The sequence below is a fragment of the Lepisosteus oculatus genome, chromosome 4 (genome assembly GCF_040954835.1).
Source record: "Lepisosteus oculatus isolate fLepOcu1 chromosome 4, fLepOcu1.hap2, whole genome shotgun sequence".
NCBI classification, from domain to species: domain Eukaryota; kingdom Metazoa; phylum Chordata; class Actinopteri; order Semionotiformes; family Lepisosteidae; genus Lepisosteus; species Lepisosteus oculatus.
Window position 1 is genome coordinate 61,668,576 of NC_090699.1, and position 25,851 is coordinate 61,694,426.

A 25,851-nucleotide genomic window follows, 5' to 3' on the forward strand; every position below is an offset into this window, starting at 1 on the left:
TTTCAATCAAGGACACATTTCAAATGTTACAACTGGCCCAATAGGTGCAAGACTAATTTCTAAATGCACTAGGCTTTAATTGCCAAGGGTCCTGCATATTTATGTTACATTTACTGTATGTGGAAGTAAAAGTGAATTGGTCCATTGCTGAAGGTCAATAATGAATGTAATTATTTTCTTTTATATTCTTTTATTATTTTTATTTAAAAAATAAAAAGGTTTCCAAATGATGTTGTAATTGTAGCTTCAATTAGAAAAGCATCCTATAAGTCAGAATTTGTGAATCTTGCTTCTGAGAATAAAAGGAATGTACAGTACTATGACTCATTAGGAATGTTGGATTAGATTAAGTTACCTAGAGGGAGAGGTACTGTAGGTCTAAAAAGCAGACATGAAATCAGGAAATTCTGATTCTATTCTATAATTCAGCATTTGTGTTCCTCTTTTATAAACCTTTGTTACATTGAAGTTGAAAGGTGGTTGGATCAAAATGGACAAATATTTTATTGATGAATCTGTATCTGTATAGGGCCCCAACTTGATAAAGCCTTGAGAGCACTAGTTATCAGTTCTGCAGAGCAGTCTACAATGCATTTTATTTTTCATTTTAGTTAATAAAGCTAACAAATCTTTAGCATATAAGACTTTCTAATTTGGATTTAAATTATATCCTTTACACTGACATTAATTGAAGCTAAATACAGTCTAAGCCTGATTAGAAGCAGCATACATTCCTAGAATTCCTGCTTTAAGATTTCCTTAACCTGTTTGAATCTTTTACAGAAGTGTAATGGTCATGTGTAGAAGATAGGAAAACAGACTTGGAAAGACCAGATGGAGGTAGAATATTACATTTTTATCATTTGTTTTTTCATTAGTGCGTGAGAGGCCTTCAGAATCTTTGCTACACACAATCTCTGTGTAAAGAGATTGCAATAATTATTGAGATATAAGTAAATGCTGACCCTTCAGGTTCCAAGAAAAATAGATTAGGCTTTGAATTACTGTAAATCTTTGCTTATTCTTTATGTGCTCTCGCTAGCTACCTTTCAAAACCACAGACTTTTCATCAGAAAATGAAAATGCTACAGTGGGAAGATGCAAATGCAAGATTAAAGAGATCTCTAGGACTGCATTACATCAGAATGCTGTGGTTCTTGATTTGTTTGGTACAGCATGAGTCTCACTAGCTAGATCTTAGATCTTAGAGTTGTTTTATAAAACACTATCGAGAAAGCAAATTAGTTGATTGTTTGTAACAAGAAGATACATGTTACTGTAAGTCACGTGTTGGTGGCATTGGGCTTGAGAAAACAGTTATCAAAAAGAATTAGGAGTTTCCTGTATGTAGTTTCCTCATTGTCCTTGCCCAGACAACACAGTGAACCACCCTATTGTAAATGTTCAAGTGAAGGTTAAAGCATATTTTAAAAACAGTGAAATATGCAATACAGTACATTGGTGAAATCGAATTTATGATATGGTGCACAATTGTAATGGCTATATTACAAAAAGAACATTGCAGCTCTAAAATCAGTTCAAGGAAAGGGCAATGAAACTAATTCTTGGCAAGAGGATACAAATGACAACTAAGAATGCATTTCAGAATAAAATTAGGAATCCTGCTTGTACATAAGGGGCTGTGGGTGTCTAGAACAAACTGTCTGGACAATATCTTTGGAGCAATATTGCTGGGTAGCCTGTTACAGACTCCCACAGCCATTTGCGTAAAGATGTGCCTCCTCTTCCCCCTCTAATGTCTGGAACCTAAATTTGCCCCAATTCTCTAGAATCTCCATCCCCAATAACATGTATTTCTGCAAATCTCTTGATATCTGCTGAGTTGCAAAAAGACATATTCACAGCTTATGTGTGTGTATACATGTAAACCTTTGTTAAAGACACTTTTGTACAATTAAAAAAATCTACTGTGTTTGTCTATAAAATGAACAGAATGCATGTATGAATTGGTTAACTTCTCCAATTCAGGGTCACAGTGATCTGGAGCCTGTTCTAGCCAAGGTGAGATACAGTACATCTGCTTGGGATGCCAGTCCATTGTAGTGGAAAGAAAATGTGAATCAGCATAATAAGTTAATCTATGTCATAGGTTTTCAATAACTGTCAGTTCACAATTAGCTTTCCTGATTATAACTCTGTGATTCTGTTGCAGGTATATGTGATTTTTTGAGTTTCAGTAATTCACTGTCGAAGAATGCCCTCTTTTTATTCACAAGAGTGAAATGGCACAAACTCATGATGTACTCATAAATCTTAAAATAATCACGAGAGAGACATTCCAAATTGCTCATCATTTGCCATACAGAAAATCATCAATTATGTGGCTGATGAGTGAGCCCTGTCTTAATCACAGGTGGATTATATTTTTTCTGAGACTGATAAATGACTTGTAACAGAGTGTAACAAAAAATCTGTAACTTAAGGGTGCATACATGTTTTTGTTTCACAGAAATACTTGATTCTATAAATTATAATTGTGAGGAGTTTGTATGTTCTTCCTGTGTTCTGATGGGTTCCCTCTATATAGATTTTCTCCCCAAAACATATTGGGTTAATTGGGTTCTGGGCCACATCATGCACATTTGAAAGTTTTAACACCATGGCTGGTCCAGACTCAGCCTCTTTTTTATAATTCCCCAAATATTATTCAGGCTACTGCAAATAAATTACAGATACCACATACTGTAACAGCTGGTTCATGTGTGCAGGTCTTCAACACCACATTACCACAAAGAAAAAGTCAAATAAAAAAAAAATGCTGCTATCTTAACACAATCATCGCATCGAGTTTGGCTGTTCTCAAAATTGGAATACTTCAATGGCAGACAAGTGAAAGGTAGAAATATTATTCCTGTGAATGATACATATGATTCACCGCCAAGAGTGTCAGCTGATGGCGAAAAGCGGATATGTTATACTGTATGTTGACAGATGTTGACAAATAAACCTGAAACTGCACACTGAAAGATGGATGAATAAGCAAGACCATTTAAACTCTTTTTAGACATTTGCCATATGTTGTCTTTATTGGTTACCAGTTTTCAACAATTGGTTACCAGTGCCTTTCTTTTACATAATTCATTAATGTCGAATTGCCTTGAAATTTTCGTTTTTTCTTTAAGATCTTCGCTTTAAAATGCTGTATTCTTGCTTCATTGTCTTAATCACTTTGTCTTTATTTAGCATAGTTCTGAAAGGTGTTGATTGCTGTTGAGGACTCTGGCGAGGCCACACAAACACTTCATTCTTTACCATCTCTATAAAGAATTATTAAGTGGGATAAATTACTTAAATACTGGATAAATTCTGTTCATTTTACACAATTTGAGTTGGAGGACTTTGCTGATTTGTAAGATTATATTGCATGTAAAGAAATCATAATAATTAGTGGCTGAGCAAGGACATCGATTTCCAATAAAATCTGATTTTAAATCTGACTTAAACAGTGTGCACATTTATTTATTGTTATCCATTTGTTCTCATGGATTAACTTCTGTGTTATTTGAATGGTATTCTACAACCATTTTTCATCAGCTACCCCGTGGAGGCTATAGTTCAAAATGCATTTTCCGCTGTTTCCAAGAGTTTTTCTGATGTTGAAGGTGAGACTACATTTCTGTGCTCATCTTCTTCATTATTTTGTAAGTGGGCTGTATTAGAAAAGCTAAAATACAAATACAGTTTGTCAGATCCTGCTTCCTCAAAGAATTAACTGGATCACAGACATAAAAGATTTTTAGCTTGAGGGATTTGTCACAAAACTACTCATAGTGACATCTGAAGCTGAATTTTATAGTGCCATATTGCCATATTTCTTTGTTATCTCTTTACCATACACTGCCTTCAGTTATGGTAATGAAACATACTCTAGTGCTATGATCCTGGAATATTGAAAACTGGTACTTATCTCGTTGAGTTTATTTGAGAAAATATCCCCTTGAATGGGGCCAAACTTAAGTTTTAAGGGGCCTGTATCATCTTTTGCTGTACCTTTTCATTTAACAAATATTGACATTCTCAAGTTATTTTACAGTGCTGCAGCAGTCTCGTCTATTTCCTCAAATGGTCGATTTGCCATATTGGTACCGAAAATGTTATTTTAGAAAGAAAAATGTTATTCACAATGACCTTGACACTAATTGAAATTCAACATAACATTGCAATACTGCTTAAGAAAGAATTTAAACAAAATGCCCTCCTGATGTTGCAGAGGCCTTGTTATATTACTAAAGTTCACTCCTACTGGTGCCAGAGTTCTGTTTCTAGGTTTCTCTCTGCGCCAACCTGATGCAGTGGATTGATAAAAGGGCTCACAGCTTCCCAGCTGATGGCAATTCGCTTTGGAATTGAAGTTGGCTTCATTTCTGCACAAGTAGCTATTATTTTATAATCAAATAATGAATGCTTCCCTTGTGCACATAAAGCCTGGGATTTCCTGCAGCGTTTAATCAGTACGGTCTGTAAAAACCTGTCTGGAATTCAATGGTGCAGCAGATTAAGGATTTAAAATCACGCTGTCAATGTGGATCCGAGGTTTCATAGAAGAGGCTTGTCCCATAAAGACAGAAAAGCAGGAATTAGATAAAAAATACAGCTTTACAGCTTTACAGCTGAACACACTTTGATCCACTGGAGTTAATTTTCAAACTTCATTTTTTTTTTTGCGGCTGCGCAAAGCCATATTCCTGAGAAAAGTAGTGAAACAAGTGGAGGCCAAACCAGTATCATGTCTGATGTATGTTCACTGGAAATATTATTAAGGTTTTACTTCCTTGGATTGCTGTGTATGCAAATCTATGCAAACTGTGGTTTCAAAACCAATAAGTGATGCAAGTGATTATATTCATTTGCCTGTAGAGCACTGTACAAATGGTAAAAATACTGAATTAATGTCTCCAGAGCAACGAATGCCCGTTGTTGGGTTATTTTGGGTACATTTGTAAACTTGGTTGCGGAGTATCAGACAGCATCAATACGTCATTTACACTTTAAAATTGTATCAGGAGACAGAGCTCTTAGAGACACCGTTAGAGTTTTGTTCCATCAACAGTACATCACCTATTTATTTTTAATTCTCATGTCAGCTTCCAGGAAATAGTAATAATGTATGCAGTTGCCATAGCTACATGCCCTGTTAACTTAAGAATTCCAAAATTAGTGTCTCGACAGGATACGTGTAGAAAAGGCAAAAAACATTGATTTCTGATTATGTGCTGCCTTTTTAAAAGACGGCGTTAATGTACTTATGGGATATCTCTTTCATTAAATGCAGTTGTGAAATTAGGCATTTAAAAAGCAAAAGCAACTTACTTTTTCTGAAGAATGTAGAATACTGGAAGCTTTGACCCTTACTCTGATTTATTTTTGGATAAAGCTTTGCCTTAGATCGAGGTGTTCACAAGAAATCTCAAAACCCGTTTTGCACGGGTTGTTCAGAATTGTCTTGTCAAATAAATCTGCTTGATGTGTTTTTCTATAACAGCCCCTAAATCTATCCTCCATTTTTTTGGGTAATATAGTTTGATAAATGCATGATTCCCCCCACCCAGTATGACTGATGGATGGGTTTGAAATCAGTGTCTTAGAATGTTTTGCACTCTGCGATTCAGATATTACAATGGTCTTTATTTTTTGTATTTCAAAGCACCCTGTCTAGTGCTCTCTAACTCCATTAAATCAGCTCTAGTGGAGACCAATCAGCAATTTATATTCTTGTGTTGCATTGTAAGAAAGATAAAAGCAGGTGACTGTAGGCATCGGAGGCAAGCTGAGTGTTTGATGACCCTGTACAATTACATAACTACGTTTGCATGCAACTGCTTTCACATGTACATGAGAGAACAGTTGTGCTTCAAAGGAAATCTCAGCGGCTACTGGAACCTCGAATGCCATTAAATCTGCCCCTTGCCTTCATGTCTATCAGATCTGCTCGTAAAAATGTTGTTACCACTTTTCAATTAAAGTTCCACTAATAAAAACGGTAAGTGTTTCAATTGCTTTTCAAACAATTTCTTAAAGCGAATTTTTAGACGACATATATTGTAGCTAAATTTCAACAAGTTTCATGTCTGTAGTGGAAACAGGCAGAATCCAGTGATGAACTGGTTTATTGTTACAGTACATTGGTGATTTGGGAGGGTGAGTGGCAACCACAGGTAAATAATTAGTGTAAGTTGAGCCCTAGACTCACCGTAGTCTTGAATAACTCTCTTCTCAATGCTTGAGTATTATGATGAAATAATCTGTTGGATCATTATTTGTTTCTCGATATTCTACCTCATTAACAACAACAACAACAACAACAACCACTTCTGATTTGCTTTGAAACGTGTTAAGCCAACCAGAGGTACTGTACATGACTGAAACTATCGATTCAGGAGAATATAAAATGTACTTTTACAATTTTTACATAAAACACGTACTGTATAACAAACATAGATGTGAACATTTAAACTTAATTGTTACCGGAGGATTCTTCAGGACTCCTGCTGTTATATTGAAATATTCTATAAATTTCACATGAAAACATATTAAGTACTCCTTGTGCTCGTATATTTTTAACCTGGCTATTAATAGCTATCCTATTTAGCCTCTTATATTGCTTTTTCATAATAATGAGTGTAATTGCACGTTTTCAATGTGGTATCTGAAAAAATGTTAAGAGTAATGTAAATTGGATTTAATGTAATGGCTCCATGTGTTTACTTTTCTGAGCCACCAGTGAAGATAATATGCATGAGGGAAAATTATACCCTACATCAAGGTTTTTGCTTTAGTGCCCTGTGCTGTACTGCTAATTTAAATGTGGAGCAAAAATAGAAAGGTTAAATGGTTTTTGAGATAGTTCCTGATAGAGTGAAAAAAAACATAGTGATGTCTGCATCACACTAATTATGGAGAAGCAAAATCTCATTTTTTCTAGTCACATTTCAGAAAATAGAGGCAGGGTGCAGCATGTAGCCATGTCTGCTTTGAGGGGTATTTCTGTCATCTTATTTCAGATTCTTTTTTGGGATATTCTGACACTTACTTAGAGTTAATAAGAGTGTGGTTTGTGTCGTTTTTAATAACAATAATGAAAAATCCTCAGAGGCAGACTGAATAGGATCTTGGCTAATAGGAAAAGTCTCAGAAATTTAGGATCTGAATATATTGAAGTCCTCCTACGCATCAACATATAAGCCAAAGCATGTAACCGCAAATTATATTGCTAATCAGCTGTAACATTTTGTAATTGCCTTAAAGAAGGAAACTTCTTAGCTGACGCATTCCAGGAAATGAAAAGCACTGTACATAAAAATGCATGCCTATGCTGTAGTAATTACCACAGAAACAGATATCAGTGATGCTTAGGACAGTGCCATTAAAGACATGACTTGATACAAAAAATTAATAGAATTAGATGTAACCACAGTTCTTCTCGGGGATGAATATGGTGATGTACAGTAGTCATCAGAATATAATTTCCCTGTTTGTACAGTTCAAGATGAATGAATCTGGTGTAGTGAATTATTTAGGAAAAAAAATAATTCCTGTAAAGCACTTGACATAACAGCTAATACCAGGCTAAGGTCAATATATGTTTAATTTTATGTGAGAGTCATGATTTACCCATTTAGTGCCAGTTCTGGAAACAATGAGTACAAAGCCTTTACATTTTCGCATATTGTACATCTGTGCTTTTTCTTTTTTTTCTTTTTGGCTTGGTTTCTTTAATTAATAAAACCTGTTACAAATGGAAATCTTCTAGTCGTGATGAAAAGACGATAAATGTACTGTACTGTATATTTTAAGCAACATAACAAATTTAATTTTATGTTCTTTGTTATAGGAGATCCTTATTATGGGACTTTTTTGTTTACAGATTTAGCATTTTAGACAAAGCACATAAGCAGCCAAGGAGAATTCTGTCAAGTAAAAAGGAGTATTTTTAGTTGTCAGTCTCATTTGCGAGGCTTTGTTTTTGTTTTGCCACTAGAGAAGAAAAAGATTAGTCTGCGTGCTCCAGTACCAAATGACATCACTGCACTGGATTACTGGAATGGGGAAATCCCATCATACTGTAGTTAAGCAATCTACTGATCCTGCCCCCATGTCATGTTGTAGTGGATTAGTTCTGGACTATTATATAATGTTAGCTAACTGGAAGCAAAGATTTCTTTCTGAAACGTATACAGTATTTATCTGTCCCATCTGATTCTATAAAGTTATATACAGGTTAAAAGAGACAGACTGCATTCATGTTTTGTCCAGATTGTACAATTCTGCATTCTCCTTTTGTCCAGTTTTTTATTCAATGGAATTTAAAATCATATCTTCAGTTTGGTTTATAAAAACTGGATTTGGGAAATCATAAATATGCACTTTGCTTTAGATACGTATTGATGACTTGAACTTCTGCATGTTTCCAGAGTATCAGATACAGTAAGTGGCCCGATCTTCTACAGGACGTCTTGTGTATGAGAGTGCTGTCAAAACAGAGTAGCTGCCATTTGTGTTTTAATTGTGAAGGTAAAGATGATGAACGTGGCTTGAGCGCTGCAGGTGTGTCTTTGTGATGAATGTATCCGAATGCAAACCACCTTCTCTTGAATGTGTATGAAGGAGAGGATCACTCTTTCACCTTAAGAGTACAATTGCTCGTTTGCTGTTTATGACTGCAGCAGCTGGCCAGCTGTGTCTGCCCTGGTCTTCCTCTTGACTGCACACAAGAAGAAAGAAAAAAAGAGCACTGGGGGTTTTATCTGAATTTAGAATCTACCAATTCATTTCATTTTCTTATTGTTTACGTTGAATGGCTTTTTGAGATATGGGAGGAGCAGTGCCATAGTAATTTGTGTTTTTTAATGCAATCTTTAACTTTGAGTTATTTTCACATACAGTACTTCGTCCCTTTAGAATGTAAGTTCATTCCATGCCATTAATCCGCATTTTCCATAAATTAAGACTTTTACTGTGTTTTTATTAATTTGGTAATTGCATAGCATGGTCAGATGTATAATTCACTGATAACACAATACACGGGTGTTTATCATTGCAAATCAATCTAATTATGGAAACAGGAAGCAGCATCTAACAAGCCTTTGACCCAGATATGATATACTGTATAGCAACTGGGTTTGAATTTTAAGTATGCTACATCAAGTAATGGTAACATATTCCTGCAAATAGACACCAAACAGAAATCTGATGACATTTTACACTGATTCTCTAATAAGATGAACAAATAATTTATTTATTTTTTAATCTGACTAATGGTAGTTTTTAATGACATTTTATAGAGGATTGCATGGAGCTAAAAAAGACTGGTGTAGTATTTTTCATAAGTCCTATACAGTACGTAGGACTAATGTACTGTATATAGTATGTACATTGTGTGAAACTGAAATTTTGGTAGGTGATTGCTAAAAGAATAGATTAGACACTGTGGAAGACTGCAGTTATTTAAAAGTTTGCAGCTAGTGCACATATTCGAATCACTTTGTCTAACCCTGTTGCTCCAAAAGTGTACAAGGCTAGGCCATCTGTGATAGCATTTTTAATACAATTACCTGTATAATATAGTTTCTGTCTCCCAAGTCCACAGTTGATTAAAACTCCCCAAGAGCCATTAGTTTTCTTTAATTTGACAGAACTGGCACAGCTGGTAGACTGGCATTTCTTAGAGTGGTAGTGCAAACATTAATCCATTTTGATAGGGCTGGGGACTTCAGGAGATTCTTCTGCCCGGCAGCGAGTCTTAAGCTGGTAGCCTGATGGAAAACATTGCGTGTTGAACAACCTTTGACAACTAATGCCCATAATGTTATTTTTGTCTCTGGTGCATTTGTAAATTTATTAGAAACTTTGGTTTAAGCGAAACCCTGGCAGATGTGAAAGGTGTGGCAAAAAATATTGAAAACAGATTAGACAGAGATACAGCAGCAAACCTTTTTAGATGTGGTGCCAAAAATGGGATTTTCATACTGTATATACATCTGCCTATATAATACACACATAATCTAAATACATAAATGCCAAGGGTGCCAGTGCTTAATTTAGGATGTAAATATTGTACTAAGATGGCATTAGGGGAACTTTTCTTTGTTATAATTTATTCACTTATATAGCTAAATTTGCAAAGAACAATGCAAAACAGTAAAAAAGTCAAGAGCATTGCATTAACAAGTAATATCAATCGCATTAAAATAAACAATTACACAATAAGTATCAGTAATGTTGGCTCTAATTGTTTTTAGCTCTTTATATAAGGCAGAAATATCCTGCATTACCAGTCAGGGAGTATTTCTAGTGCCTACACTGAAACATCATACTGTAAATACACACAGTGGTAACCATCACCAGTATACTGTGTTCTTTTCAGATGTGTTGTATTCACATCTTTAAACATCTCTTCTGTTTTTACACTTGTGAAGTAGCTATTTAAAAAAAAATAGCAGGTAATGTACTTTGTGCTTAATTGTTTTTTAGCCATATATTGCTGGTTTCAAACTATCTTGGAAAAAAAGAGCACATTCACAATACAGTACTTCGAGGTGTAATTGGTTTGAAGAGGCTTAGGTGGTCTCAGCTACAGCCTTAGCCCCTGCCTCCTACAGGCTTCACTACTATTAAACACTAGACAGCTTTAAGCAAATGGCTTCAGTACTATCAAAAACTAGACAGCATTAAGCGAACAATACTTTGGGCTTTCAGTAACAAAGAAGAGAATGGTCTGACAATGAAAAGAAAATAGGACCTTTGGTTTCGTTCAGTGCAAAAGCATGTTGCCATTAGTGACACTGGCAGGAGGGCCTTGCTGTCTCACTGCATACTCTGACACTTGTTAAAGGTTATATAACCTTTTCAAGAAGACATAAACCAGCAACATTTGGGTTATGTAATTCTGACCAATTGCAGGTTTCCTAATATTTTTACACTGTATTGGAGAAATCTCTTTTTGTGAGGTTAGCAATTCCTTTCTCCCTGCATGTCCCAGTGACACATCTATGTGTAGCTTACTACAATTACAGTTGATGGTACTTAAGACAGATTGATTTTGATGATCAGTTTACAGGTCCCAGAGCGCCTGAATTTACATACCACTATTCTCTGATAGGGGCAAAAAAAAATCTGGTCACTAGGCGTGCCATTAACTACAACTTGGTCTGCCATCTCAAGATTGAGAGCTGTGCTTAGATATGGTTTATGAAGGATTAATATTTCATGCTTAGAATTTGTGTGGTCAAGAACTTTGAGGACTTAGAGTATTAAAGTATAAAAAGAATTGGATATCCTCTCCAGAGATAAGGTTCTTTAAAGATCTAACTACTTCCTGCCTATCTAGGGACATAGTCACTTGCAAACTTGAGGCTTAAACAGAAGATAATGGGGTGAAACATATAGTGCATGGATAATACATTTTTTAAAGTGAAAACAGTATGCATAGTAATGTAATCTAAAACAGAGAAAGCAGAATCCTGCTGTGTGTCTCTAGAATCAAAGCAGTTACAGTATGTTAGGGTGAAGTTGGTCATTTTGTTGTGTTTTCGTGGAAGTCTCAAGAATATGGTCTGGGGGCAGTTATTTACTCCAGGTATGGGTCAGAGAAAATTCACAACACTTACAGCTACAGATGATGACTCTAGATTGGTTTGAAGAGCTCTGTGCTGTGATGAGTGTTACAATGCCTCTGGGAATCAACACTATATAAATTATGGTGGGTGGTGAATACAGACGGTACGCTTCAAAATTGTTGTTGGCTGCAATTATATTTAAAATAATAATAATTATAGATTCCACAAATAATGTATTATTGAGTAGCACTTACTGTATATAAATAGAGGCAGATATGATAACTCTGGTTGTTTTAAAGTAATGTAAAATAGAAAACCTTATTCATTTGAAGAAAAAAGGCTAGTGTCAAAGTCATATTATATACACCTTCTGGGAAAGTTGAATATTGAAAGCTTCAGTATTTCCCATTTTGATTCCTTACCATTGTCATAAAAATGTGATGACATAATTATAGTTATAGTGTGTTGCTTGGTTTCTAAATTTAAGTGCACTGGTTTGCTCTAAAGAGAAGAAGTCTATCTAAAAATAAGTTAGACTGGACTATTTTGTGCACCTGAAGTACAATTTCCATCCAGTTCCACATTTAGAAATGTGTTAAACATTAGAACAAGGCTGCTAAATAAAATCTGTGTGTCTTGTTTAAAACTTATAATGTTAAATACGTAACAAAATACGTCACATTTAAAATGTTATGTTGTTTGCTGAAAAAGAATGATGTCTCTTCCTGCTTTTTTTTTTGTTGCTCATTTACAATGCTGTTTATTCATTTTCCCTCTGTGGAATTCCTTTGTGCGTGAATTGTTCTCTTTACCAGAAGATAAAGTTTATACGGCAGCCTGAATTCACTATACGAAAAACCAGAGTCCCATCTTAGGCTGAAAGGCATAATGGTTGAGCTATTAATATTCATGAGCCATCTCACAGAGCTATTGCTCTCGGGACTGATCGAAGTATGGCACACTGCTGCCGCTGCTGCTGAGAGGAGAGTGCAGTGCATGTGACACAGACAGCACTAACACAGTTCTGAGAAGGCAGCTCTGGCAATGACAGAGCAGCATCTCACAGCAGAACCTCTTGCTGCACCAGAGTCTTGCACTCTCCCAGCCTCCCGTTAGGCACAATGTGGCTTCTTGGATTGGCTTGGTCTTTTCCTTGATGAACCATCTGCCCTTTGTGTTAGTGCGTTGAAGCCTGATTCTTTGTTTTTTCTTCTCTTTGCTTGCTTTTGAAGGATTAATGAACAAGATGACCATGTAGAAAGTCACAACCTGAGACATCCAGAATGGGAAACTATATATGGAGCGGAGCTGGTCTGCAGCCTTGAAAGTGGGAATCCTCTGGACTTTAACTGGGCTTTTGGTACTCCTGGATGGTATTATTATTATTATTTTTTGTAACCAGAGGAATTCTTCATTATATTTCCTTTACAGACAATCAACTGGATTTCTTCTTCCCTTTTTCAAACAGAGCCCTTGATTTGTTATATACCACTGATCACTTAAGAAGCGTTTTGTTTTGTTTTTTTAACAAATTCACCTAAAGCGACAAGCAATACTAGCCACGATGGGGGACATGACAAATAGCGATTTTTACATAAAGAACCAAAGAAATGAGGCCAACCATGCGGGAGAGTTTGGCTGCTCTCTGGAAGATCTGCGCTCCCTTATGGAGCTGCGAGGCACGGAGGCTGTAGTCAAAATCCAAGAGGACTATGGGGACACTGAGGGGCTCTGCAAGCGCTTGAAAACATCGCCAACAGAAGGTAGGCTGTTTGCTGATATGGGTTGCAACTGTGGCTTCTTCTTAGAAACTCTTCTCACTGAAGCCGAGGATGGCACACGGCCCTTTTTTCCTGACTGTGCAACTGCTCAGTCCAAGCTATTACTGTTAAACTTAAGTTGCCATTAAAGCAATTATTACAAATTACAGATGTCTTCGTGCCTACAACCCTGTTTGTTCTTAACTAAATGGCATCAGCGCTGGCCACAAGAACACATCTAAGTTTCCATTTTATCAAGCATTCACACAGTGGAGTTAATGCGCAAAGAATTGCTCACTGACAGCAGATCAATGGTTAAACAAAATGCACATCTTTATAGATCTAAAGCAACACCAAGAAGTATACTTAAAGACTCTGTTTTCTTTTTAGGATGTTAGTTATTAGGTGAAAATGTGGTCTTTACAATGAATAAAATTCTAAACCTGATACAGGGCACAAGGAAAAAATGAGCTACAAATGATCCTAAATTGTCAATGTAATGTTAAACTCTTTAAGCTTCAGCTTTAATTGAAACTTTGTGAAATATATGAATAGATCTATTCCATAGATCCTCATATTCCTATTGTAATTTTCCATCTTAAAGTTCTTGAAAACCATAAATAACTAAAGAAAAAGAGCTTTTTATTCCTTAGCAAAGTGCTTGCATTATTGTGTAGTTTGTTTTAATAATCCGTGACAGCAGAAAAAGACCTTTTATAAATTTCTGCATTCGTTGTTCATGGCCCAGTTAATTTTGAACATGCTTTGGTAGTGTCACAAGCTACAACACTGTAACCACAGATTAAATCCATTGGGCTTTACTGTATGTCATTTCAGTATTCTGAATCTGTGTCTACTTTCTGAAAATATACAATTAGGCTGAAAATAAGGCGCAAGGACCCATTTGACAGCCTCAAGAGAAAATTAATTTATCAGTGACATTTTTCATAGTATTAGAAAACCGAACAGTGGTGAAGACGTTTAATTCTTAGGGTACAAAAGACATTTTGCCGAGATTATGTGATAGTATAATATAGTTTTGAGAATGGATAATTGTAGCAGTTTTATTATACTCTGCAGAAGAAATGCCATGGTTTAAAGAAAAGCCCCAAAGGGGCTTGTAGGTGATGATGTCTGTGAACCTCTAACTCTTATGTCTAAAAAACAAACATTATCTTACCAGATAGCCATTGTTCAACTATGAAAGTCTTTAACATTTAAACTGGAAGTCCGTGTCTTCCAGCCAGATGCAATACTAAATTATTCTTCTGACACCCCACATTTAATTAACGTTGCAAGAATCTGCTTACATGAGTGTCCTCTAGTTAGTGTGATGTAAAACTTGTATTGTTCTGTTCATGCAAGTCAGGTTGATGGTGAAAGTGGTGCCTGGTAATGAGGACAAATGATCATATCACATCATGTTCACGTGCTGGGCAGGCATTCACTTTCACAGCTCAGTTGCCTTCATGTGCTATTTTATCTTTGTCTTATAGCATTATTAGTTATGTGAAAGGTTATTTGCTGTTTGCAGCTCTTTACTTTGCTGAGGAGGATCTTAAACCAAGCAGTTTCGCACGACGCTCCAAACTATTAGATTGGATCCCTCCACCATATACAGCCTACATCCCCTGAGCTTCAAGTTTCCGACATGTTCACATGCTTCATGGATAATGAATTCTGTGCTGCCAGTTTCGGAAAAAAATAAGGGTAGATGGGTACTGTGGTGTTGTCTTCTTTCTAGGAAAAGGAGATGGAAGTATTCAGGGACTCAGTCTTTAGAGAAGTTGATATCTTAATGTACTTAGCAACAAGTAGTCTAATGTGGTTTGTTGCCTGTGGTGTGACCAGGTTGGAGACCTCCCAGAGCACTCCTGGTGAACTCAGTTGTCATGGCTGTCGTTTAACCAATAAAACTGCAAAGGGTAGGTTTATGGTTCTAGAAGACTATGTTTGAGAACAGTATCCTACCAGTTGTCTCCACTGGTGACGTACTTTCATGACAGCTAAGTATAAGTGAGTAAGAAGGAGATCAGAAAATGAATGTGGTTAAAATACTACAGTAGACAACAAGGGTTTATGTTACAGTTCATGCACCTTCCTTTTGGAACAGGTGCGACTCCTGCAAACCCAACTGCACATTCAATTATTTCTATTACAATGTTGAGCATAAAAACAAAATCTAATAGCCCAGTTCTCATTCAGTATTTCTTTTTTTTGTATTCTGGACTCCTAACGTATTGCATTAACTAATATAATTAAATGGGTTAGAAAATATATTAACCTGTTGTCTGGATTTCTTTTGGCTCTGTTGGCTTCATCTGGCCCTATATTTGTATTTTTTTAAATAGTTTTCTGAATATTCTGCTAAAATATTCACTTTAACAGGCACTATAGGATTGCTGTTGTTAAACATTTTTATATTTATTCTATATTAATTTTTTTCGTATTTGATCAACTTCTGGGGTGGTCTTTTCTGGGTTCCACTGTCAGAAGTTATAATCTTATAATCAGTATCTGATGCTTTAGAGAAGTCGTCCTCCCATGTGATTTAAGATGTTCTATTTTCTTTCTGGTAGTCCATCAGATTTCAGCAGAATTTGACTCTGGAGTGGTGCCCTAAAAATAAATGATCTTTCTAAATTTTCATTCTTTATTTCCCAGTGGAGCTTAAACAAAATGTTCTCATTTGCAGGGGGAGGGGATAATTTACTACAATTAACAGGAGGCGGCAAGTGGTTTAGCAGATTTAAAAACAGTTTATTATGTGGGTGGATATTTTAATTTCAAATTTAATAAAACATAAAAATGGGCATAAATAATAGTTGCTGAAACCTATTTGGGGTACCAGCACAAATGTTTGAAATAAATGAAATGGAAACTCATTTATTTGAAGACACCTGCAAATTAAAATTGTATATTTAAAGAAGATACAGCTTGCTTATTTTAATCTAAAAATGTGAAAACCCAGCTTCCCGTCTAATTAATGTTTTAAGAGCAACACTTTCACCCAACTGAGGTGCACTTATACTTAATGAAACCAGATCACTAGGTTCCCTAATGTCTGTTTGTCATGTTACATGAGACAAGTAAGCATTGTATTATGCTTGCTTTGTCAAAGTTTATTTAGTTACATAACAATCTTATTTTGAAACCTTATCCTTTCAAAACAGTGAATTTAATTTTTTATCAAGCGTTTAAAGTCCTCTACTAACTAATCAAATGTCTTTAAATCAATTATCTGTATAGTATAGTACTATGTCATTTTTAATTGGATTTATTGCAAAAATATGCAAACAGAATTATGTGTATAATTCAATAGAAACATTTCAACACAGCAGGAACACCCATGTTGTGTACTTTAGTTGTGTAGTATACCTCACTATCAAAAACATTACAATAAATGTGTGTTTGTTACTGTATTAAAATTTTATACAGTACTAGCATTGCTATATAGATTATAGTACTGTATATTACATTATACAGTATATAATAGTATATTTTATAGGTATAATTATATTGTAGTTCAGGTGGGTAGCTGCATCAGCATGCATAGGCTGCAAAGGAACAAGTAATAGGTTTATTCCATGTTGAAAAGAGAAAAAGAAAACACAACTTTTCGGCCGTGGAGCCTTCTTCAGGTATGTGTATATGATAAATTTATCAGCAACTCAGTAGTTAAGATTCAAATTCAACCTGTCATTACTGTAAAGTGAAGTGTGTAGTATTTTTTGTAACCAGACATGTTTCTAGAGGAACACAAACCTACACCACATTTTAGGTAAGATCTCTCAAGTTTGTAAGATCACTAAATGAAACAACAGCTTTAGAAAAAATCTTTTTAACTATCATTACTACAGTATTTTGTCAGCAGTCGGTATATTGTTATTACTCAATGATATGCTCTAGTAAGTGTAAGTCATTTGTCAAAAAGATAATTCAATAAAAAAAAAAAACAGGAAAACTGCTGCTAGTCCAACTTCAAATGCTGCCTGTCCTTTTTAGTAAGATGTTTTAGGACTAAATGTAGCCCCTTGTAGTGTCCTCACTGTGATGCGAAATAGAAAACCCGATATCTGGAATTCCAAGTCCTTTTTGGAAAGGAACAATTTGATGCCATGTCTATCTGGTAGCAGTCTAGCTGGAAAGATATAGTAATATCGTTGATATTTTGAGAATGTTTCTGCAAAGCTTGAGGTTACAGTTACATGGAACCCATAAGTAGGATTCAATTCTCCATTTTCATTATTCTCAATTGTTGTCTGGAGTATGATACCTTTTGACTTTTCTGGACAGGGACACAAGCTTGAAAAGAAAATGAAAAGCTCTGTGAAGTTGTGGCACTGATTGTAATTCCTAGAAGGGGAGCCTCGTTTTGTAATGATATGCATTTGTTGTTAAATTTTGCATTCCACCTGAACAGCTTGTGCTTCCCTAATGATCATGCTAATCTACTCTTCCAGCTCCGATTGTCATTCCCCTCTGAGTTATCCTATTTAATCTTCACACCACCAGGAATTGCCAAGATGGAACACAATCTCTTTTAATAAGAACTGTTTTTTCCTGCTCCCAACTTGCAGGTCCTTCATTCCACTGGAAATTCTTAAAAAGAGAATCTTGAATCTCAATGGACAGATTATAAATTACATACTGTATAACCACTTGCTAGGCAGTAACAGAGCCTTTCAGATAGATGACCTTGAGATAAGACTACACCAGTGAAAGGCTATTAGGAGTCTCTGTTTGAAGGAGTGTCATATTTAAGTTTTATGTACAGTATGCAGTTCCTATAAATGACTCATATAGCTTCTTTGGGAAATTGGCTCTTACCAAAATGTGCTGCTGTAGAGTATGTAAGAAAAATGTGGAAAGGAGTGTACAGTGGTATGTTACATTTATTTTAACATGATTTCCCTGGAACCCTTTAGATCTGTTTAATTTTTCAGTCTGGTAAATCACTGTTACTCAGAAGTCTAAACTGCTTTGTCCATTTAGTCGCATGATGTCATGTTAAGAAAATGATAATGTCATGTCATGTCAGAATTCCAAGTAATGTCTTACTACTTGTAACATTTACAGTCGCCATACTTATATGCTTATGCATCAAATTTAACATTAGTTGTTATTATTTGGCATTTGGCTCAAATTCCCCTGCTTAAGAATAAACATGTAGTCTAGACACATGTATAGCACAGCGTTTGTATAAACAAGACACTTTTGCCATCCATATGTTCTGTTCAATATGGTTATAAGTCATTCTATATTAAGTTAGGTTGTTCAGGACTACATGTAACCACATAGTTCTTGCTTTCTAAATGTTGCTTTTTAAATACAATGATATTATAAATAAATATAAAGATTATAATAAAAAACATGGAGTATTAAAAAGTACAATTATTCAGTTAGGTAAAGACGTCCTGGTTTATTTGCTCTAGTTTATTTGATGCCCCCACTACTGTCTAAATCTATCCATTGAACATCTGCTCAATTTCCTTAAAGGTCTTTGGGTATACAAATATGGGAAGTTTTATTTTTTAGGTTTGTGCAAAATCCCATTACATATATTTGTTTTTTCTGAAGAGATCTCACTGAATGTTCAACACAAATCAAAGAGAAAGGATATCCTTTTACAACAGACATCTTTCTAACTTTACTAGGAACTGTATTGTGCTAGTACTGAACTATCGTTGTTCATGCTGTAAGTCTTGTTCTGTGCAGATTCAGTTCCCATACAGTAGTGATTGGTAAGAAAGTTTGCATTCATATCAATCCCCAGTTGTCTTTGAAAAAACAGTGATATATTGAGAAAATCTGTTTCAATTGATTTGGCAAAGATAGACTTGGCCTTTAAAAGTCATAAAAGAGATTTTTTCCTCTCAAAGTTTCTTTGATTTTCCTGCTTTGTATTGTGGTACAGGAGCCTTGCATATTGCATTCTGTGCTTTAAGCCTGTTTGGCTTATTCTGGTTTTCCCAATGTTAATGTGAATGTTACAGAGAAAGCTTTTCCTACTGTATTTTGTGCAATTACCACATTCTACACACTGTGTGGTATTTTAGATTTAAATATCTTTCTGTCTCAGTTACATATTCTTGAATGATCTACTCTGCCTTTGTAAAAATAGATCCAGCAACGAGTAAGAAGTATTACAAGTCAGATATTTCCTTTGAGTCCAAGTAGTTGCTTCGACACAGTTGCACAGTCCCTTTCACAGATTCATTCCGACATTTGACACTTGCTCACACCAGAAAGGTGCTCGTGCATTTCCTTCTTTATTGGTTGTCAGACCTTTTCACAGGAAATCACAGATGTTCTGATGGCATTTTCAAAGCACCGTGTTCGGGGAAGAAGTGAAAGGTCCTTTCAAGATGGAAATGCATAGACATCACTTTGGATGAGTGAACTATGACTTGTAATACAAAATGGCCTGATGCCCTTGGATGGTGAATCATTTGGAGTGTTCTACACCTTAGTCTTCTGATCTGTCAGTTCTGGACACAGGGGGATCCTGACAGCTGCCTTGCTGAATTAACTTGGTGACGGCTGAGGAGAGCTGGCTGCTGACTAGGATTGGTTGCATTTTTATTGTTGTTCACTTAATTTACAATTTGAATAAGCTGCCCATAGTTATAGTTCTATTCAATAGGTGGTTTCCAGTTGTATAGCATTATTTAAGATCCCTCCTTTTCTGTTGGTACTGTAACTCTTCACATTCACAGCCCTTCTGGATGTTAACCTTGGTAAATTTGCTATAGTGTACTTGCACTATGGTTTTGCAATGACATTCTGTGGTGCTAACTTACTTTTACCGTGGTTTACTACAATGGACCATGGGAATGTCATGATATATAAATGTAAGTGTTCATGCAGAATGTTTGCTATAATAAAACTGTGGCATTTCCATAGTGTACTAAACCTCAGAGAAGGCATGCTAAAACTATGGTAATACTATGGTAAAATTACAATAAAAGTGGAAAACTATTATGGTTTTCTGGTATAAAGACTATGATTGGCATGTTAACACTTAATGGAGTGTTGTTTCTGGAGTTAATCTAGATTTTGTAATAGAGGAATTTCCAAACTCAGATTATGTGCTACAGGTTTATCTCTGAAGATGGTCCTGCACAGTCAAAACATTGTGTTTCCTTTCAGCATGGACTAAACCCGTTACCTGTTCCTTTGCAGCCTACGCATGCTGACGCAGCAACAGTACCTACTTGAACTGCTTATAATATTGTTATGTCAGCCTTCTCCACCTCATTTAAACCTTGTTCATATAGGATTTGTTATTGGCAATTTTAAATGAACTCTGAGGGTAAAATGGACCCAAACTGTTCAGTTTAGATAACCAGAATGATAATCAACTGTAGTCTAATGTAATATATTTACAACTCAAAGCTCATCAAAGTAATATACTTTTTTTTCAGAGCAGGAGTAAGTTGTTGTGGTGTATTTCATGTATAAATGGAATTTTATCATAGATCATGTACATTTCTTGATTAACCTGATTAACAGTACAGTACAACATCTTATAAATCTTTGGTTTGCTGTACATTGTTGAAAAGAATAAATGTGATAACCCAAATATGTTAGCAGTGTACAGTATGATGTTTGGGACCCTTGTTATCTGGTAACCAGAATAAGAAGGTGCCTCATTTAAAAAATGTGTACATCAGAAAGGCACATGCATCTTGCACAAATCAATTAAAACAAGAGTTATGATTAATTTTATCCTGAAATATTTTGGACTGATAATTCTGAAACGCAACACACTTCAGATGGAGATGTTGACCCAAAAACATGATCAAGTCTACTGTTAACTTGTATACTATATAGCATAATAATATCCTCTCCTTTCAAGTTCCCATCATAGTTTATTCCAAGAATAAATTATTTCATGTTCTGCACATAAAATAGCACATTATCAACACAAGGACATCTCAAGGTCACCAGCAAATATTATATTAAAGAACATTTAGCATGATTTGTCTTTTCGTTTTCTCAAATAAACATTCATTTGATCATTTTTATTCAGAATGCTGTAGCAGGGAGAGGCCAATCAGGGTTTATGTGGCAAGTACGGTAGTTATGTTTCTGTGTGTGAGAATGTGTGTTGTCTGATGGATTCCTGAATGATAAATGATAGATGGATCACCTGGTGTTCTGTGCAAAGGGGCTGCCATTAGATCTGTACTAACTTTGGCTTTTGAAAGGCATGGTGAGTGTAAGGGAACTGTTTAATTATTTAATGTCTGTGTAGGAGTGTAGACTGCCTACCTACATGAAGCATACGTTCTACTATTTCAAAAGACCAATGCCCCTGTTTCCTTTGTACACTCATGGGGTTTGCTGACTTACTGTTTATCATATATTCAATACCAGCTAAAGTGAGAATGATAATTTAAGATGCACCTTCTCTAGGGATGACTTGTGTAAGCCATATAATATGAACATATAAAGACTTTGAGAAAAAGATGTGCAACCACAGGAGTGTTAAGGCTATTGTTTTTTTACTGTACTGTGTCTATTGTTTTAATTATTATAAAATAATTTCAAGGATTCTAAAGAATACAATGTACTGTACCTTTCCCGCTGAAAGGAAATGGCATTACAGGCCTACTTGTATAGTACATTACATTTTTTTAATTTGATTTTAGAATAGTAAGGTGTTTTTCGCAGTTTTTGTATTATGTGAGCCAAGTTTGGCCCAATAATTTCTATAACAATTATTAAAAAACAAAGAAGTGAAAAGAAAAAATCTTGTGAATTGATGGAAAATTTTACAACTGCTTTTTTCCTTAGTAAATTGGGTGCTTGGTATTTGTCTGTACAAAATCATAGAAATTCTGCTTTAGCCTCCCAAAACAATCTCTCCAAATCCTTTTTTATGAATTAAAGAGGAAGATATTGAAGTATCTGTTTTTTGCACATTTTCCCTTGTCATTTTCTTACTTCCCTATCATCTGAGACTTAACTGTGTGCAGTTCAGCTCTTCACTATTGTATATTAAAGGCTGGAGTTCTGTGTTAGGAGCTTGTATCAAATTCTGTGCTCTATGCTACAAAGGTAGAAAGAAGGTCATAAGTAAGAGCTTTCAAGAATGAAAATAATTGGTGCAGATATACTGTATAAAAACTGTAGGTAGTTTAAAGATTAATGTCTAACAATTGTAATGAGGTTTTCTTAACAATAACAAAAAAACAAAGATTCTGTATTACCTATGAATATGAAATGGCAGTTCATTTTTTAACCAATCATGCTGAGGATGAATTTCAACTCCTGAAATGAAAAACCAAGCCAGCCAGATCTGTAATGGTGCTCTGTGTGTGGCTCGAGTGATTTATGTGACTTAAATTTCTGTTCTTTTGCTTTACAAAAAAAAGACAAAATATACAGCAAAGCACTTAAAAGTTAATGGTAAACGGGAATGCTGGGTTCATGTAAGGTAATACTCTTGCCTTAAAAGATTAAAGTTAAGTTTAGGAATGTGTACTCATGTCGCTGTTCTTAGAAATAAGATTAATAATGGATAACTTTCTAATTTGATACCTTCAGGTTTACTGACTAATCTACTATTCAAAATACTGTTAAATGATAAAATGCATTAGATTAGCCCTATAGTTAATGTAGGTCACAGAATGAAGGTATGGTATACGTTTCTTGACGCAATGTAAGTCTATCACAAACTTTAAACAAGTCTCCCTTTACTGGTTTACTTTCTAAGATGTCACAGTAAATGAAGAGTCACTGAGTGGTGTCTATTTACAGTACATATAGTGTAATCGTACATTTACCATGATATACAGTAATTCGTCTTCACTACCAATTCTACTATAATCTGTTTCAAGTTTGTGGCTTTGAAGAATGGTACTGTAGGTACTGTAATTTTTTGAGAGCATGGTACTTCTTTAGCTCAGATATTGTACCTACATAGCTTTTTGCTTTTGGTGTTCACAGTTACAGTAAGAACACTAACTACAAAACAAGGTGAGATGCTTGTCACTCATCATCATAGTTTCCTTGTGTTTACCTCATTAGTTCCTCAAGTAGAAACGACAGGAGCTGCTGATCAGAGCAAGGGTGGTGGGAGTAACTACAGTACATGGGCTAGTTGGACCAAATAGCATCCTCTCGTTTGTAACTCTTCTTATATGATCAATAATCCCACTTCAGCATTTGATCTGAATATATCTGCAAATGGGCAAGCACAATTAAAGAAACAAAAAGGGGCTCAATTTCAATTTATTCAGTTTTTCAAATTATTCTGATGTAAGGGTGCACTGAATATGGCAAGCAGAATTCTGAAAAACTGCAGTATTTAGATTAGTGCCTTGTTATTAAAAATAAATATTATAGTTACATATTTTTCAATGTGCACTTTTTTCCTTAAGAATTTGGTATGACATATACAAACAGATATTGTACAACAGCACAAAGGATTCGATTTATTTTTTGCCAATAATACACATATTAACATAAGTATTCAGCCTAATCTTAAATTAACTGATTCTGCTTTATTACTTTGTTTAGATGATAGAGCAACAAATCTTCTTCCATCCAATAGTGTCCAAGACTAGTCATGATGATCTGTTTCCCTTATAAACCCCATGAATGGGGGATTTTTGATGGTATTCAAGTCATTCCTTGGTCTTTTTATCCTTTTTTTTGGCATTTGAGGCACATTTGCAGTGTTGTAATGGTTTGTTTTTTCTTGCTCCTTCAGAACATTGCTCATATTCACTCTTGCCTTTTTCATTCTGATGTTATAAAGATATGTGCATTTTTCTTTCCATTTTCAAATGGATAAATATCTTAATTGATGGTTCAACTAAATATATTCTTAATGAGTTGCAATATGTTCAGAGCCAAACTGCCCAGGTTCTAACTAAAACCTACAAGCATTTTACTGCTGTTCCAAATATATTACTTTAAAATTAAATTTAAAAATAAAAAGTAAAATGCTTACTTTTAAGGCTTAGAATGGAAGTGCTCCAGATTGCATGAGCAATTTCGTATCACCCCATATACTGTGTTTCCAAGTTGTCTGTGCTCTCCATACTCCAGTCTTCTTTCTACAGTATGTCCAATATAAGGTGAGAAACTGGGAGATCATAATTTCTACTTAGTTGCTGCTAGACTGTGGAATGTGTTTTCCTCTCATGCTAGATCCTGTAAGAGTATTAATGCTTAATTTCATTAATATTGAAGGATTTAAGTTGCACTGAGATAATTGAGTTCCAGTATTGGCATGCCCAAAGATTACATTTCCCCAAAGAACTTTAACAGCACAACACGAAGACAGACATACAGTACTGTAGCTCAACACAAACTCTGATCTGTTACGGCTAACTATGGAAAATGCTATAAAAAATAAGCTTTCTTGTTTGCACCCCACAAGAAGAAGATTTGACTTTTGGCACACATTGGCATGAAATGCCGTATATGGTATAAACAGCTGTGTAGGTTTGTCAGAGAAGGATCTTTCTGCTAGTGACTTTTTCATGGCCTACTTTCTCAACTGATCTGCATTTTAATGTGCGTCATTGTGATGGGGATACATCTGACCCCTCAAACAGAAATCTGACACTGACACTACAGTTGCTCGACACATGACATACGCTGTCATTGCTTCTTTTTTCCTGTTCTGTTTAATGGAAAAAGCAAGCACTTAAATAGTTTTATAACTAAAAAATGTTTTTTTGTAATTAAGGAGCAAAATTGGAGCTTATATTATGTTGTATTTGGAATCTGGACTATGGCACTATATATATCACTTGTATAAATATTCTGTAATTAAAGACAAAGGTGAATTTTAAGTTCATAATAAAATAAAGTTCTGAACTACATTTACAAAGTGAATACCATTATGAGTGTGTATAAACTTCTCCAGTGATCTGTGTTGCACTGGTTTGATATTAAACCCTTGGGTTGCTTCTTGTCCAGGCCATCAGTCGTTTCGAAATGGAGAATTTTAGTGTCTGCAGCAGCTGTTATCTAATTAAGTTGCCATTTAACATTAGCATACCATTTCTAGCCTCATTAATGAATGAAGCAAATGTGGCAGATGTTTGATAAATCTTTTAGAGCCCCTTATTTTTTCTATGACTCTTCTGAAAGCTAATTCCTAAGGCTTCTGAACTTTCGATGGAATGCATACCTATTCCATTACTGCATCGCTGGTTCTTTATAGCACTGGTGTGTTGTAAGAAAACCCTACAAAACAGCAGCAGTAAAATATTGGCATTGGCGATCCAGGCTTGTTAAGTCTATCTCCTGTTCTCTTTTCTTGTTTAGAAAGCAATGCCAAAGTGAAATTTTGCATGTCATTGCATTAATCTTTCTGCCATTGCGTAAATATGTATTGTCACAAAGGGTAAAGGGTGAACCTGCTCTTCTGACTTAAGTGGATCAGAGGCAAAAACATTCAGCATCAACTTTCTCCAGTTTAATTTGTTCTGTCACCCCTGCCTAGGGATTTCTCACATTACTCTATACACACCCGCCCCCTCCTCTTC

General features: G+C 35.3%; 1 protein-coding gene across 14 annotated transcripts in view; it reads left to right on the forward strand.

Annotated features, from left to right (window-relative positions):
• atp2b2 (ATPase plasma membrane Ca2+ transporting 2) overlaps positions 1-25,851 on the forward strand; it is a 169,117-nt gene that overhangs the window by 70,636 nt on the left and 72,630 nt on the right. For all 14 annotated transcript variants that reach the window (XM_015348202.2, XM_015348203.2, XM_015348205.2 and 11 more), the window contains one exon: positions 12,809-13,339. In XM_015348202.2, coding sequence (XP_015203688.1) covers positions 13,141-13,339 — 199 coding nt within the window. In that variant the 5' untranslated portion in view covers positions 12,809-13,140. The remainder of the gene's footprint in view (positions 1-12,808; positions 13,340-25,851) is intronic.